The sequence below is a fragment of the Oncorhynchus nerka genome, linkage group LG17 (assembly GCF_034236695.1).
Source record: "Oncorhynchus nerka isolate Pitt River linkage group LG17, Oner_Uvic_2.0, whole genome shotgun sequence".
Lineage (NCBI taxonomy): Eukaryota > Metazoa > Chordata > Actinopteri > Salmoniformes > Salmonidae > Oncorhynchus > Oncorhynchus nerka.
In genome coordinates, this window is record NC_088412.1 from 5,860,735 (window position 1) to 5,876,147 (window position 15,413).

The following is a 15,413-nucleotide window of genomic DNA, read 5'->3' on the forward strand; positions in this document are numbered from 1 at the left end:
CAGGCCAAAGATTTCAATCTTGGTTTCATCAGACCAGAGAATCTTGTTTCTTCTGGAAGGTTCTCCCATCTCCACAGATAAACTCTAGAGCTCTGTCAGAGTGAACATCAGGTTTTTGGTCACCTCCCTGACCAAGGCCCTTCTCCCCTCCCCGATTGCTCAGTTTGGCTGGGCGACCAGCTCTAGGAAGAGTCTTGGTGGTTCCAAAAGTCTTCCATTTAAGAACGAAGGAACTGTGTTCTTGGGGACCTTCAATGCTGTAGAAATGTTTTGGTTTTCCTTCCTCAGATCTGTACCTCGACACAATCCTGTCTCGGAGCTCTACTATTCCAACAACAACAACAACAAGTTCGCCTCATATGGATGAAAAAATATAATAAATTAAAGTTGACAGTCTACACTTCAACCTCAAAGTAGTTACACACACTGATGCAATCACACACACACACACACACACACTGATGCAATCACACACACACACACATTGACGCAATCACACACACATTGACGCAATCACACACGCACTGACGCAATCACACACAGACACACGCACAGACACACGCAATCACACACACACACACACACACACAGACACACGCAATCACACACACACACAGACACACACACACACACACACAGACACACGCAATCACACACACACACAGACACACACACAGACACACACACAGACACACACAGACACACACACACACAGACACACACACACACACTCTAAAGTAATTGCCGTGTTGAAATATAAATGAACTACAATCTCTCAGCTGAAGTTGCACAGATATGAAGAATTTAATCACATGACACATCACATTATTGATGACAAATCTGGTGGAAAAAGTCTCATTGTTTTGTCCAAAAGCATCACCGTCAAAATCAATAATTTACAGTTGGTCTTTGGGGGGGTTGTGATGTATCTTCGCGCTAGCATGACATTGTGTTGTATGTAAGTTTTGTCCCGTGTGGATCAGTTGATAGAGCATGACCCTTTGTCACAATGCGAGGGTTGTGGGTTCGATTCCCACGGGGGACCAGCAAGAAACTCACTACGTACTGCATAAGAGCTTCTTATAAATATAATGTAACAATCCTCCTCTGTCTGATGTTCCACCAGCCCCCCATGGTGACTGATATTGGGGCGGCAGAGTGGTTAGAGTGTTCGGCCAGCAACCGAAAGGTTGCAAGTTCAAATCCCTGAGCCTGACAAGGTACAAATCTGTCGTTCTGCCCCTGAACAAGGCAGTTGTTTGTTCCTAGGCCGTCATTGTAAATAAGAATTTGTTCTTAACTGACTTGCCTAGTTCAATAAAGGTAATAAAAAAATACACAATACAGCCAGTCTCTAACTGCAGACACTGCCCCCTGGTTGTGAAGTTGCCCTCTGGTTGTGAAGTTGCCCCCTGGTTGTGAAGTTGCCCTCTGGTTGTGAAGTTGCCCTCTGGTTGTGAAGTTGCCCTCTGGTTGTGAAGTTGCCCTCTGGTTGTGAAGTTGCCCCCTTGTTGTGAAGTTGCCCCCTTGTTGTGAAGTTGCCCCCTGGTTGTGAAGTTGCCCTCTGGTTGTGAAGTTGCCCTCTGGTTGTGAAGTTGCCCTTGTCTCTTCATGGGAGGTGATGGAGTATAGTGCACTGCATCATTCAACAAATTAACACAATGAATTACACATTCCCATGGGTCAAAACTGAAGTCACATGGGTCAAAACTGAAGTCCCATTGGTCAAAGCTGAAGTCACATGGGTCAAAACTGAAGTCACATGGGTCAAAGCTGAAGTCCCATTGGTCAAAGCTGAAGTCCCATGGGTCAAAGCTGAAGTCACATGGGTCAAAACTGAAGTCACATGGGTCAAAGCTGAAGTCCCATGGGTCAAAACTGAAGTCACATGGGTCAAAACTGAAGTCACATGGGTCAAAGCTGAAGTCCCATGGGTCAACTGAAGTCACATGGGTCAAAACTGAAGTCACATGGGTCAAAGCTGAAGTCACATGGGTCAAAACTGAAGTCACATGGGTCAAAGCTGAAGTCACATGGGTCAAAGCTGAAGTCACATGGGTCAAAGCTGAAGTCCCATGGGTCAACTGAAGTCACATGGGTCAAAACTGAAGTCACATGGGTCAAAACTGAAGTCCCATGGGTCAACTGAAGTCACATGGGTCAAAGCTGAAGTCCCATTGGTCAAAACTGAAGTCACATGGGTCAAAGCTGAAGTCCCATTGGTCAACTGAAGTCACATGGGTCAAAGCTGAAGTCCCATTGGTCAAAACTGAAGTCACATGGGTCAAAACTGAAGTCACATGGGTCAAAACTGTTCACACGGTCAGTGAAACAGAAGTGTACATGGCCCAAACTGTGAATCATTTTTCATTGCTTTCACACAAAATGCATTTAAAGCCCACATTCTCCGAACTCTTTTCTCCTCCATACTCCACCACCTGCTAAACTATATTATATATATATATATATATATATCTCTGCAGCACGTTTTCAAATTCCACTGTTTCCAAAACCGTTAAAAACACATTCAAAACAGAATGATGGAAAATGTCGTGCAATTCTGCAGGAACCAGTATGGAAACATGGAGAAAATCTCAGCAGCATATTTGTTTTTAGTCTCCTTACCAAACAGACAAAAAGAGGACGGCTTCGGGAATTATTTAGTTTGGAAACATGGACCAAGGGAGACAGGTTGGTGGGGGAAGAAGAGAGGCAGGGAGAGGGAGACAGGTTGGTGGGGGAAGAAGAGAGGCAGGGAGAGGGAGACAGGTTGGTGGGGATAGAAGAGAGGCAGGGAGAGGGAGACAGGTTGGTGGGGGAAGAAGAGAGGCAGGGAGAGGGAGACAGGTTGGTGGGGGAAGAAGAGAGGCAGGGAGAGGGAGACAGGTTGGTGGGGAGAGAAGAGTGGCAGGGAGAGGGAGACAGGTTGGTGGGGGAAGAAGAGTGGCAGGGAGAGGGAGACAGGTTGGTGGGGAGAGAAGAGTGGCAGGGAGAGGGAGACAGGTTGGTGGGGGAAGAAGAGTGGCAGGGAGAGGGAGACAGGTTGGTGGGGTAGAAGAGTGGCAGGGAGAGGGAGACAGGTTGGTGGGGGAAGAAGAGTGGCAGGGAGAGGGAGACAGGTTGGTGGGGATAGAAGTGGCAGGGAGAGGGAGACAGGTTGGTGGGGGAAGAAGAGTGGCAGGGAGAGGGAGACAGGTTGGTGGGGATAGAAGAGAGGCAGGGAGAGGGAGACAGGTTGGTGGGGGAAGAAGAGTGGCAGGGAGAGGGAGACAGGTTGGTGGGGGAAGAAGAGTGGCAGGGAGAGGGAGACAGGTTGGTGGGGAGAGAAGAGAGGCAGGGAGAGGGAGACAGGTTGGTGGGGGAAAGAAGAGAGGCAGGGAGAGGGAGACAGGTTGGTGGGGGAAGAAGATAGGCAGGGAGAGGGAGACAGGTTGGTGGGGGAAGAAGAGAGGCAGGGAGAGGGAGACAGGTTGGTGGGGGAAGAAGAGTGGCAGGGAGAGGGAGACAGGTTGGTAGGGGAGGAAGAGAGGCAGGGAGAGGGAGAGGGAGACAGGTTGGTCGGGATAGAAGAAGAGAGGCAGGGAGAGGGAGACAGGTTGGTGGGGGAAGAAGAGTGGCAGGGAGAGGGAGACAGGTTGGTGGGGGAAGAAGAGTGGCAGGGAGAGGGAGACAGGTTGGTGGGGGAAGAAGAGTGGCAGGGAGAGGGAGACAGGTTGGTGGGGATAGAAGAGTGGCAGGGAGAGGGAGACAGGTTGGTGGGGGACGAAGAGAGGCAGGGAGAGGGAGAGGGAGACAGGTTGGTGGGGGAAGAAGAGAGGCAGGGAGAGGGAGACAGGTTGGTGGGGAAGAAGAGTGGCAGGGAGAGGGAGACAGGTTGGTGGGGAGAGAAGAGAGGCAGGGAGAGGGAGACAGGCTGGTGGGGGAAGAAGAGAGGCAGGGAGAGGGAGACAGGTTGGTGGGGAGAGAAGAGAGGCAGGGAGAGGGAGACAGGTTGGTGGGGGAAAGAAGAGTGGCAGGGAGAGGGAGACAGGTTGGTGGGGAGAGAAGAGAGGCAGGGAGAGGGAGACAGGTTGGTGGGGAGAGAAGAGAGGCAGGTTGGTGGGGGAAGAAGAGAGGCAGGGAGAGGGAGACAGGTTGGTGGGGAGAGAAGAGAGGCAGGGAGAGGGAGACAGGTTGGTGGGGGAGAGAAGAGTGGCAGGGAGACAGGTTGGTGGGGAGGAAGAGTGGCAGGGAGAGGGAGACAGGTTGGTGGGGATAGAAGAGAGGCAGGGAGAGGGAGACAGGTTGGTGGGTAAAGAAGAGAGGCAGGGAGAGGGAGACAGGTTGGTGGGGGAGAGAAGAGTGGCAGGGAGAGGGAGACAGGTTGGTGGGGATAGAAGAGTGGCAGGGAGAGGGAGAGGGAGACAGGTTGTTGGGGAAAGAAGAGTGGCAGGGAGAGGGAGACAGATTGGTGGGGGAAGAAGAGAGGCAGGGAGAGGGAGACAGGTTGGTGGGGGAAAGAAGAGTGGCAGGGAGAGGGAGACAGGTTGGTGGGGGAGGGAGACAGGTTGGTGGGGAGAGAAGAGAGGCAGGGAGAGGGAGACAGGTTGGTGGGGGAGAGAAGAGTGGCAGGGAGAGGGAGACAGGTTGGTTGGGATAGAAGAGAGGCAGGGAGAGGGAGACAGGTTGGTGGGGAAAGAAGAGAGGCAGGGAGAGGGAGACAGGTTGGTGGGGAAAGAAGAGAGGCAGGGAGAGGGAGACAGGTTGGTGGGGAAAGAAGAGTGGCAGGGAGAGGGAGACAGGTTGGTGGGGGAAGAAGAGGCAGGGAGAGGGAGACAGGTTGGTGGGGAAAGAAGAGAGGCAGGGAGAGGGAGACAGGTTGGTGGGGATAGAAGAGAGGCAGGGAGAGGGAGACAGGTTGGTGGGGGAAGAAGAGTGGCAGGGAGAGGGAGACAGGTTGGTGGGGATAGAAGAGTGGCAGGGAGAGGGAGACAGGTTGGTTGGGGATAGAAGAGTGGCAGGGAGAGGGAGACAGGTTGGTTGGGGATAGAAGAGAGGCAGGGAGAGGGAGACAGGTTGGTGGGGATAGAAGAGTGGCAGGGAGAGGGAGACAGGTTGGTTGGGGATAGAAGAGTGGCAGGGAGAGGGAGACAGGTTGGTGGGGAAGAAGAGTGACAGGGAGAGGGAGACAGGTTGGTGGGGGAAGAAGAGTGGCAGGGAGAGGGAGACAGGTTGGTGGGGGAAGAAGAGTGACAGGGAGAGGGAGACAGGTTGGTGGGGGAGGAAGAGTGGCAGGGAGAGGGAGACAGGTTGGTGGGGGAAGAAGAGTGGCAGGGAGAGGGAGACAGGTTGGTGGGGATAGAAGAGTGGCAGGGAGAGGGAGACAGGTTGGTTGGGGATAGAAGAGTGGCAGGGAGAGGGAGACAGGTTGGTTGGGGATAGAAGAGAGGCAGGGAGAGGGAGACAGGTTGGTGGGGATAGAAGAGTGGCAGGGAGAGGGAGACAGGTTGGTTGGGGATAGAAGAGTGGCAGGGAGAGGGAGACAGGTTGGTGGGGAAGAAGAGTGACAGGGAGAGGGAGACAGGTTGGTGGGGGAAGAAGAGTGGCAGGGAGAGGGAGACAGGTTGGTGGGGGAAGAAGAGTGACAGGGAGAGGGAGACAGGTTGGTGGGGGAGGAAGAGTGGCAGGGAGAGGGAGACAGCTTGGAGGACAAAGGAGAGGAAGACCAAGAGAAGTGGTCACAATTATTGACCGTGTTGTAAACCATGTTCTGTCCTTGAGAGGGAGGCAGGGAGAGGGAGGCAGGGAGAGGGAGGCAGGGAGAGGGAGGCAGGGAGAGGGAGGCCGGGAGAGGGAGGCCGGGAGAGGGAGGCAGGGAGAGGGAGGGAGGCAGGGAGAGGGAGGGAGGCAGGGAGAGGGAGGGAGGCAGGGAGAGAGAGGCAGGGAGAGGGAGGCAGGGAGAGAGAGGCAGGGAGAGAGAGGCAGGGAGAGGGAGGCAGGGAGAGAGAGGCAGGGAGAGAGAGGCAGGGAGAGGGAGACAGGGAGAGAGAGGCAGGGAGAGGGAGGCAGGGAGAGGGAGGCAGGGAGAGGGAGGCAGGGAGAGAGAGGCAGGGAGAGGGAGGCAGGGAGAGAGAGGCAGGGAGAGAGAGGCAGGGAGAGGGAGGGAGGGAGGCAGGGAGAGGGAGGGAGGCAGGGAGAGAGAGGCAGGGAGAGGGAGGCAGGGAGAGAGAGGCAGGGAGAGGGAGGGAGGCAGGGAGAGGGAGGGAGGGAGGCAGGGAGAGGGAGGGAGGGAGGCAGGGAGAGAGAGGCAGGGAGAGGGAGGCAGGGAGAGAGAGGCAGGGAGGGAGAGAGAGGCAGGGAGAGGGAGGCAGGGAGAGGGAGGCAGGGAGAGGGAGGCAGGGAGAGGGAGGCAGGGAGAGAGAGGCAGGGAGAGGGAGGCCGCTTTTAAGGTGCAACCAAATCTGCAGCGTTCAACAGTTGTACGGCTTTTCCGGCAAAACAACAGGTGATAATTGAACTACCTAATACAGTACAATACAGTACGAGTATTATATTATATATATAATATTATATACATGTTGTTGTTTTTTAATTGATCCCCTGGAACTTCAGGATTTTTTTCAACTTTTTATTTTTCACAAGTAAATGACTAAATACAAAATATATAGAAAAAAAAAAAAGATTATTGAAGCTTTACTGCAATTTCTGATTCATTCTTGTCACACATACTTTAGTACGGTCAATAACGTGAAAAGGTGTTGTTCTCATTCCATAATGAAATTCATAAAAAAAATATATATATATATTTAAAATAATGATTTATTACAATAAACTCAAGGAATACAGAGAAAGGAGTAACATTAAAAGTATTCGAACATGAAGGACAAATAATATATATATCATGAAATACTGATTTAATGTGAAAAAAATCATTCAAACTTCAAAGAGAAAACATCCTAATTTATCTAACGCTCGTTGTTGTCAGTGTTTTTCAGGTCGGTGTGTTACGAGCGACAATGTTATGCTTTCTGAGTGAGAATTGTTGCCAGTGTTTTGGTCCAACGAGCTTATTTTGAGACATGTACGAAGTGTTTTGGTGGTGAGATGAACGCTTCGGCCCTCAGATGCATCTTGGGTAATGCAGACTGTGAGTGAGTTTTGGAGGTGAGATGAAATGCGACTGCGTGAGTGAGTTTTGGAGGTGAGATGAACGGCCCTCAGATGCATCTAGGGTAATGCAGACTGCGTGAGTGAGTTTTGGAGGTGAGATGAACGCTTCGGCCCTCAGATGCATGTTGGGTAATGCAGACTGCGTGAGTGAGTTTTGGAGGTGAGATGAACGCTTCGGCCCTCAGATGCATGTTGGGTAATGCAGACTGCGTGAGTGAGTTTTGGAGGTGAGATGAACGCTTCGGCCCTCAGATGCATGTTGGGTAATGCAGACTGCGTGAGTGAGTTTTGGAGGTGAGATGAACGCTTGAGTTTTGGAGGTGAGATGAACGGCCCTCAGATGCATGTTGGGTAATGCAGACTGCGTGAGTGAGTTTTGGAGGTGAGATGAACGCTTCGGCCCTCAGATGCATGTTGGGTAATGCAGACTGCGTGAGTGAGTTTTGGAGGTGAGATGAACGCTTCGGCCCTCAGATGCATGTTGGGTAATGCAGACTGCGTGAGTGAGTTTTGGAGGTGAGATGAACGCTTCGGCCCTCAGATGCATGTTGGGTAATGCAGACTGCGTGAGTGAGTTTTGGAGGTGAGATGAACGCTTCGGCCCTCAGATGCATGTTGGGTAATGCCTGCAGATGATTTTGGGTAGATGAACAGATGCATGTTGGGTAATGCAGACTGAGTGAGTTTTGGAGGTGAGATGAACGCTTCGGCCCTCAGATGCATCTTGGGTAATGCAGACTGTGAGTGAGTGAGTTTTGGAGATGTGAGATGAAGTTTTGGAGGTGAGATGAACGCTTCGGCCCTCAGATGCATGTTGGGTAATGCAGACTGTGTGAGTGAGTTTTGGAGGTGAGATGAACGCTTCGGCCCTCAGATGCATGTTGGGTAATGCAGACTGCGTGAGTGAGTTTTGAGTTTTTCGGAGATGCATGTTGAATGCAGACTGCTGAGTTTTGGAGGTGAGATGAACGCTTCGGCCCTCAGATGCATGTTGGGTAATGCAGACTGCGTGAGTGAGTTTTGGAGGTGAGATGAACGGTTCGGCCCTCAGATGCATGTTGGGTAATGCAGACTGTGTGAGTGAGTTTTGGAGGTGAGATGAACGCTTCGGCCCTCAGATGCATGTTGGGTAATGCAGACTGTGTGAGTGAGTTTTGGAGGTGAGATGAACGCTTCGGCCCTCAGATGCATGTTGGGTAATGCAGGCTGCGTGAGTGAGTTTTGGAGGTGAGATGAACGCTTCGGCCCTCAGATGCATGTTGGGTAATGCAGACTGCGTGAGTGAGTTTTGGAGGTGAGATGAATGCAGACTGCGTGAGTGAGTTTTGGAGGTGAGATGAACCCTCAGATGCATGTTGGGTAATGCAGACTGCGTGAGTGAGTTTTGGAGGTGAGATGAACGCTTCGGCCCTCAGATGCATGTTGGGTAATGCAGACTGCGTGAGTGAGTTTTGGAGGTGAGATGAACGCTTCGGCCCTCAGATGCATGTTGGGTAATGCAGCAAGAGTTTTGAAAAAGTAGCTTCAAGATTGACCGACGCTTTTGGGGGGAAAAAACTGTAATAAAGTCTAGATTTATCCAATCAAATGCATTTATAACGTCTTTCTGTTTTAAATGTCAACGGGTACTTTATGATACTGATTTATAGTCGCTACGGTAACGACAAGGCCCCCAAAAGAACAAGTAGAAGCCCAGTGACAAAAACCCTTCCTTCCTACAGTAATACAGGTTTATAGTCGCTACGGTAACGACAAGGCCCCCAAAAGAACAAGTAGAAGCCCAGTGACAAAAACCCTTCCTTCCTACAGTAATACAGGTTTATAGTCGCTACGGTAACGACAAGGCCCCCAAAAGAACAAGTAGAAGCCCAGTGACAAAAACCCTTCCTTCCTACAGTAATACAGGTTTATAGTCGCTACGGTAACGACAAGGCCCCCAAAAGAACAAGTAGAAGCCCAGTGACAAAAACCCTTCCTTCCTACAGTAATACAGGTTTATAGTCGCTACGGTAACGACAAGGCCCCAAAAGAACAAGTAGAAGCCCAGTGACAAAAACCCTTCCTTCCTACTTCCCTAGTAATACAGGTTTATAGTCGCTACGGTAACGACAAGGCCCCTGTACAGTAATACAGGTTTATAGTGACAAAACCCTTCCCCTGTACAGTAATACAGGTTTATAGTCGCTACGGTAACGACAAGGCCCCCTGTACAGTAATACAGGTTTATAGTCCAGTGACAAAAGGCCCCTTCCTACAGTAATACAGGTTTATAGTCGCTACGGTAACGACAAGGCCCCCAAAAGAACAAGTAGAAGCCCAGTGACAAAAACCCTTCCTTCCTACAGTAATACAGGTTTATAGTCGCTAAGTAGAAGCCCAGTGACAAAAACCCTTCCTTCCTACAGTAATACAGGTTTATAGTCGCTACGGTAACGACAAGGCCCCCTGTACAGTAATACAGGTTTATAGTCGCTACGGTAACGACAAGGCCCCTGTAAAGAACAGGTTTATAGTCGCTACAGTGACAAAACCCCCTTCCTACAGTAATACAGGTTTATAGTCGCTACGGTAACGACAAGGCCCCCTGTACAGTAATACAGGTTTATAGTCGCTACGGTAACGACAAGGCCCCCTGTACAGTAATACAGGTTTATAGTCGCTACGGTAACACAGTAATACAGTCGGCGTGAATAGGATTATGAAGCTGTCGATTTAGTTCTCATCCTCCTTGATCAGTCACTCAACAGCTTGTCGTGCTGCTTGAAAGCAAAGGCCTCTGGGTTGTGTTTAACCCCAGAGAGACGCACTGTACGCCGTGTGCCTGCCTCCCGACCGTCCTGTCTCTTATAAATACTTCCTGATTGTGACAGTACACACAGGAAGCAGCTGAAGCAGAGGAGTTTGACGGTGGTGAACACCGCGTCAATCACAGGGCTGTCGTTGCATAACTCTCCCACCTACACCCTGCTCCTACCTCCTACTACTACCTCCACCTCCTGCTCCTAACTCCTGCTCCTACCTCCTACTACTACCTCCACCTCCTGCTCCTACCTCCTGCTCCTACCTCCTACTACTACCTCCTGCTCCTACCTCCTGCTCCTACCTCCTGCACCTACCTCCTACTCCAACCTCCTGCTCCTACCTCCTGCCCCCCACCTCCTGCTCCTACCTCCTACCTCCTGCTCCTACCTCCTGCTCCTACCTCCTGCTCCTACCTCCTGCACCTACCTCCTGCACCTACCTCCTGCCTCCTGCTCCTACCTCCTGCTCCTACTTCCTGACCTCCTCCTGCAACTACCTCCTGCAACTACCTCCTGCAACTACCTCCTGCATCTACCTCCTGCATCTACCTCCTGCTCCTACCTCCTGCATCTACCTCCTGCAACTACCTCCTGCTCCTACCTCCTGCATCTACCTCCTGCTCCTACCTCCTGCTCCTACCTCCTGCTCCTACTCCTACCTCCTGCTCCTACCCCCTACCTCCTGCTACTACCTCCTGCTACTACCTCCTACTCCTACCTCCAGCTCCTACCTCCTGCTCCTACCTCCTGCACCTACCTCCTACCTCCTGCTCCTACCTCCTGCTCCTACCTCCTGCTCCTACCTCCTGCACCTACCTCCTGCTCCTACCTCCTGCCTCCTACATCCTGCTCCTACCTCCTGCTCCTACTCCTACCATCTACTCCTACCTCCTGCTCCTACCTCCTGCTCCTACTCCTACCTCCTGCTCCTACCTCCTGCTCCTACTCCTACCTCCAGCTCCTACCTCCTGCTCCTACCTCCTGCACCTACCTCCTGCTCCTACTCTTACCTCCTGCTTCTACCTCCTGCTCCTACCTCCTGCTCCTACCTCCTGCACCTACCTCCTGCTCCTACCTCCTACCTCCTGCTCCTAACTCCTGCTCCTACCTCCTACTCCTACCTCCTGCTCCTACTCCTACCTCCTACCTCCTGCTCCTACCTCCTGCTCCTACCTCCTGCTCCTACCTCCTACTCCTACCTCCTACTCCTACCTCCTGCTCCTACCTCCTGCTCCTACCTCCTGCACCTACCTCCTGCTCCTGCTCCTACCTCCTGCTCCTACCTCCTGCACCTACCTCCTGCTCCTGCTCCTACCTCCTGCTCCTACTCCCCTCCTGCTCCTACCTCCTACTCCTACCTCCTAGTTTCTACCTTCTTAACAACACTATCAACAAGGCAGGTCCTACAGGCCCTAGTTTCTACCTTCTTAACAACACTATCAACAAGGCAGGTCCTACAGGCCCTAGTTTCTACCTTCTTAACAGCACTATCAACAAGGCAGGTCCTACAGGCCCTAGTTTCTACCTTCTTAACAACACTATCAACAAGGCAGGTCCTACAGGCCCTAGTTTCTACCTTCTTAACAACACTATCAACAAGGCAGGTCCTACAGGCCCTAGTTTCTACCTTCTTAACAACACTATCAACAAGGCAGGTCCGACAGGCCCTGGTTTTGTCTCACCTGGACGACTGCCCAGTCATATGGTCAGGTGCCACAAAGAGGGACTTAGGAAAATTGCAATTGGCTCAGAACAGGGCAGCACGGCTGGCCCTTAGAAGTAGACAAAGAGCTAACATCAATAACATGCTTGCCAATCTCTTCTGGCTCAAAGTGGACTTCATCACTACTTGTTATTATGAGATGACGTGTTGAGAGCAGCGAACTGTCTGTTCAAAAACCGACTAGCACAGGGCTCATTCACCCATGCACCCCCCCCCACAAGACAAGGCATCCCCCCCACCACAATCCCCCCACCACAAGACAAGGCATACCCCCCCCACAAGACAAGGCATCCCCCCCACCACAAGACAAGGCATACCCCCCACCACAAGACAAGGCATACCCCCCACCACAAGACAGGTCGCTCCTACCAGGTGGCGAATCGCATCTCTGCATGTCTGGCAGACATATCAGTGTGGATGACGGATCACCACCTCAAGCTGAACCTCGGCAAGACGGAGCTGCTCTTCCTCCCGGGGAAGGACTGCCCGTTCCATGATCTCGCCATCACGGTTGACAACTCCATTGTGTCCTCCTCCCAGAGCGCTAAGAACCTTGGCGTGATCCTGGACAACACCCTGTCGTTCTCAACTAACATCAAGGCGGTGGCCCGTTCCTGTAGGTTCATGCTCTACAACATCCGCAGAGTACGACCCTGCCTCACACAGGAAGCAGCGCAGGTCCTAATCCAGGCACTTGTCATCTCCCGTCTGGATTACTGCAACTCGCTGTTGGCTGAGCTCCCTGCCTGTGCCATTAAACCCCTACAGCTCATCCAGAATGCCGCAGCCCGTCTGGTGTTCAACCTTCCCAAGTTCTCTCACGTCACCCCGCTCCTCCGCTCTCTCCACTGGCTTCCAGTTGAGGCTCGCATCCGCTACAAGACCATGGTGCTTGCCTACGGAGCTGTGAGGGGAACGGCACCTCAGTACCTCCAGGCTCTGATCAGGCCCTACACCCAAACAAGGGCACTGCGTTCATCCACCTCTGGCCTGCTCGCCTCCCTACCACTGAGGAAATACAGTTCCCGCTCAGCCCAGTCAAAACTGTTCGCTGCTCTGGCCCCCCAATGGTGGAACAAACTCCCTCACGACGCCAGGACAGCGGAGTCAATCACCACCTTCCGGAGACACCTGAAACCCCACCTCTTTAAGGAATACCTAGGATAGGATAAAGTAATCCTTCTCACCCCCCTTAAAAGATTTAGATGCACTATTGTAAAGTGGCAGTTCCACTGGATGTCATAATGTGAACGCACCAATTTGTAAGTCGCTCTGGATAAGAGCGTCTGCTAAATGACTTAAATGTAATGTAATGTAACAAGGCATACCCCCCACCACAAGACAAGGCATCCCCCACCACAAGACAAGGCATACCCCCCACAAGACAAGGCACCCCCCACCACAAGACAAGGCATACCCCCCACCACAAGACAAGGCATCCCCCCCACCACAAGACAAGGCATACCCCCCACCACAAGACAAGGCATCCCCCCCACCACAAGACAAGGCACCCCCCCAAACAAGGCACCCCCCACGAGACAAGGCATACCCCCCCACCACAAGACAAGGCATCCCCCCCACCACAAGACAAGGCATACCCCCCACCACAAGACAAGGCATCCCCCCACAAGACAAGGCACCCCCCCCCCAAAACAAGGCACCCCCCACGAGACAAGGCATACCCCCCCCACACACACAAGACAAGGCATACCCCCCCCCACAAGACAATATATTCAACATCAGGGAACTCAAGCGTTAAAATCTGATTTTAAAACCTTTAAAAACCTAACAGTCTTTGCTGGACTGTGGAGACACACACACTGACACTGGCACTCTACACCCACACACACACACTGTATCCCATCTAGTCCTAACCCTGTCAGAGCCCAGGCAGATTCATGTTATTTACTCCAAGCTATATCCCATCTAGTCCTAACCCTGTCAGAGCCCAGGCAGATTCATGTTATTTACTCCAAGCTGTATCCCATCTAGTCCTAACCCTGTCAGAGCCCAGGCAGATTCATGTTATTTACTCCAAGCTGTATCCCATCTAGTCCTAACCCTGTCAGAGCCCAGGCAGATTCATGTTATTTACTCCAAGCTGTATCCCATCTAGTCCTAACCTGGAGTTCAGACAAAGGGTCTAGGCTGGTATGATTCATGTTATTTACTCAAAGCCCTTCCCCTCTAAATCTGGTAATCGCCTGACTGTCCCAGTAACATTAAGTGGTTAACTATTAAAGTCCCAAGATGTTGGTGAAGGGAAACTAACTGAAACTAATGGACTTCAATGGAAACCACGTGTGTGATGTGTTTGATACCATTCCATTCCAGACATTACTATGAGCCTTGTCCTCCTCAATGAAGGTGCCACCAGCCTCCTGTGACTAAAGTGTAGTAGGTTACAGATCCTGTCCTTAAGAGTGAGAGCACATGACATGAAGCTATATTTGAATATGGTGTGAGTGACCCATGCTGTCTGTGAATAATGGTATTGAATGGGGTGTTGGAATGGGGTATTGTGATGTCATTATGGGGTATTGTGATGTCATTATGGGGTATTGTAATGTCATTATGGGGCATTGTGATGTCATTATGGGGTATTGTAATGTCATTATGGGGCATTGTGATGTCATTATGGGTTATTGTGATGTCATTATGGGGTATTGTGATGTCATTATGGGTTATTATGATGTCATTACGGAGTATTGTGTGTAGATTGATGGGGGGGAAAAAAGCTATTTAATCCATTTTGGAATGAGGCTGTAACGTAAAAAAAAAAGGGAAGGGGTCTGAATACTTTACAAATGCACATCATATCTCTTTTAGGCTTATGCACGTCATATCTCTTTTAGGATTATGCACGTCATATCTCTTTTAGGCTTATGCACGTCATATCTCTTGTAGGATTATGCACGTCATATCTCTTTTAGGATTATGCACGTCATATCTCTTTTAGGTTTATGCACGTCATATCTCTTTTAGGTTTATGCACGTCATATCTCTTTTAGGATTATGCACGTCATATCTCTTTTAGGTTTATGCACGTCATATCTCTTTTAGGATTATGCACGTCATATCTCTCGTAGGTTTATGCACGTCATATCTCTCTTAGGTTTATGCACGTCATATCTCTTTTAGGTTTATGCACGTCATATCTCTTTTAGGCTTATGCACGCCATATCTCTTTTAGGATTATTATGCACGCTCATATCTCTTTTTTTAGGCTTATGCACGCCATATCTCTTTTAGGCTTATGCACGTCATATCTCTTTTAGGATTATGCACGTCATATCTCTTTTAGGTTTATGCACGTCATATCTCTTTTAGGCTTATGCACGTCATATCTCTTTTAGGATTATGCACGTCATATCTCTTTTAGGATTATGCACGTCATATCTCTTTTAGGCTTATGCACGTCATATCTCTTTTAGGATTATGCACTCTTTTAGGATTATGCACGTATATCTCTTTTAGGATTATGCACGTCATATCTCTTTTAGGATTATGCACGTCATATCTCTTTAGGATTATGCACGTCATATCTCTTTAGGATTATGCACGTCATATCTCTTTTAGGTTTATGCACGTTTATGCATATCTCTTTAGGATTATGCACGTCATATCTCTTTTAGGATTATGCACGTCATATCTCTCTTAGGTTTATGCACGTCATATCTCTTTTAGGATTATGCACGTCATATCTCTCTTAGGTTTATGCACGTCATATCCCCTTTAGG

At 50.5% G+C, this 15,413-nt stretch overlaps 1 protein-coding gene across 1 annotated transcript in view; it reads left to right on the top strand.

Moving 5' to 3' along the window:
* Window positions 1-12,850, top strand: part of LOC135561317 (uncharacterized) — a 755,535-nt gene extending 742,685 nt beyond the window's left edge. The window contains exon 2 of the mRNA XM_065002769.1: window positions 12,032-12,850. Within this exon, the coding sequence (XP_064858841.1) occupies window positions 12,091-12,840 (750 nt within the window). The 5' untranslated portion in view covers window positions 12,032-12,090 and the 3' untranslated portion in view covers window positions 12,841-12,850. The remainder of the gene's footprint in view (window positions 1-12,031) is intronic.
* Window positions 12,851-15,413: the final 2,563 nt, after the last annotated feature.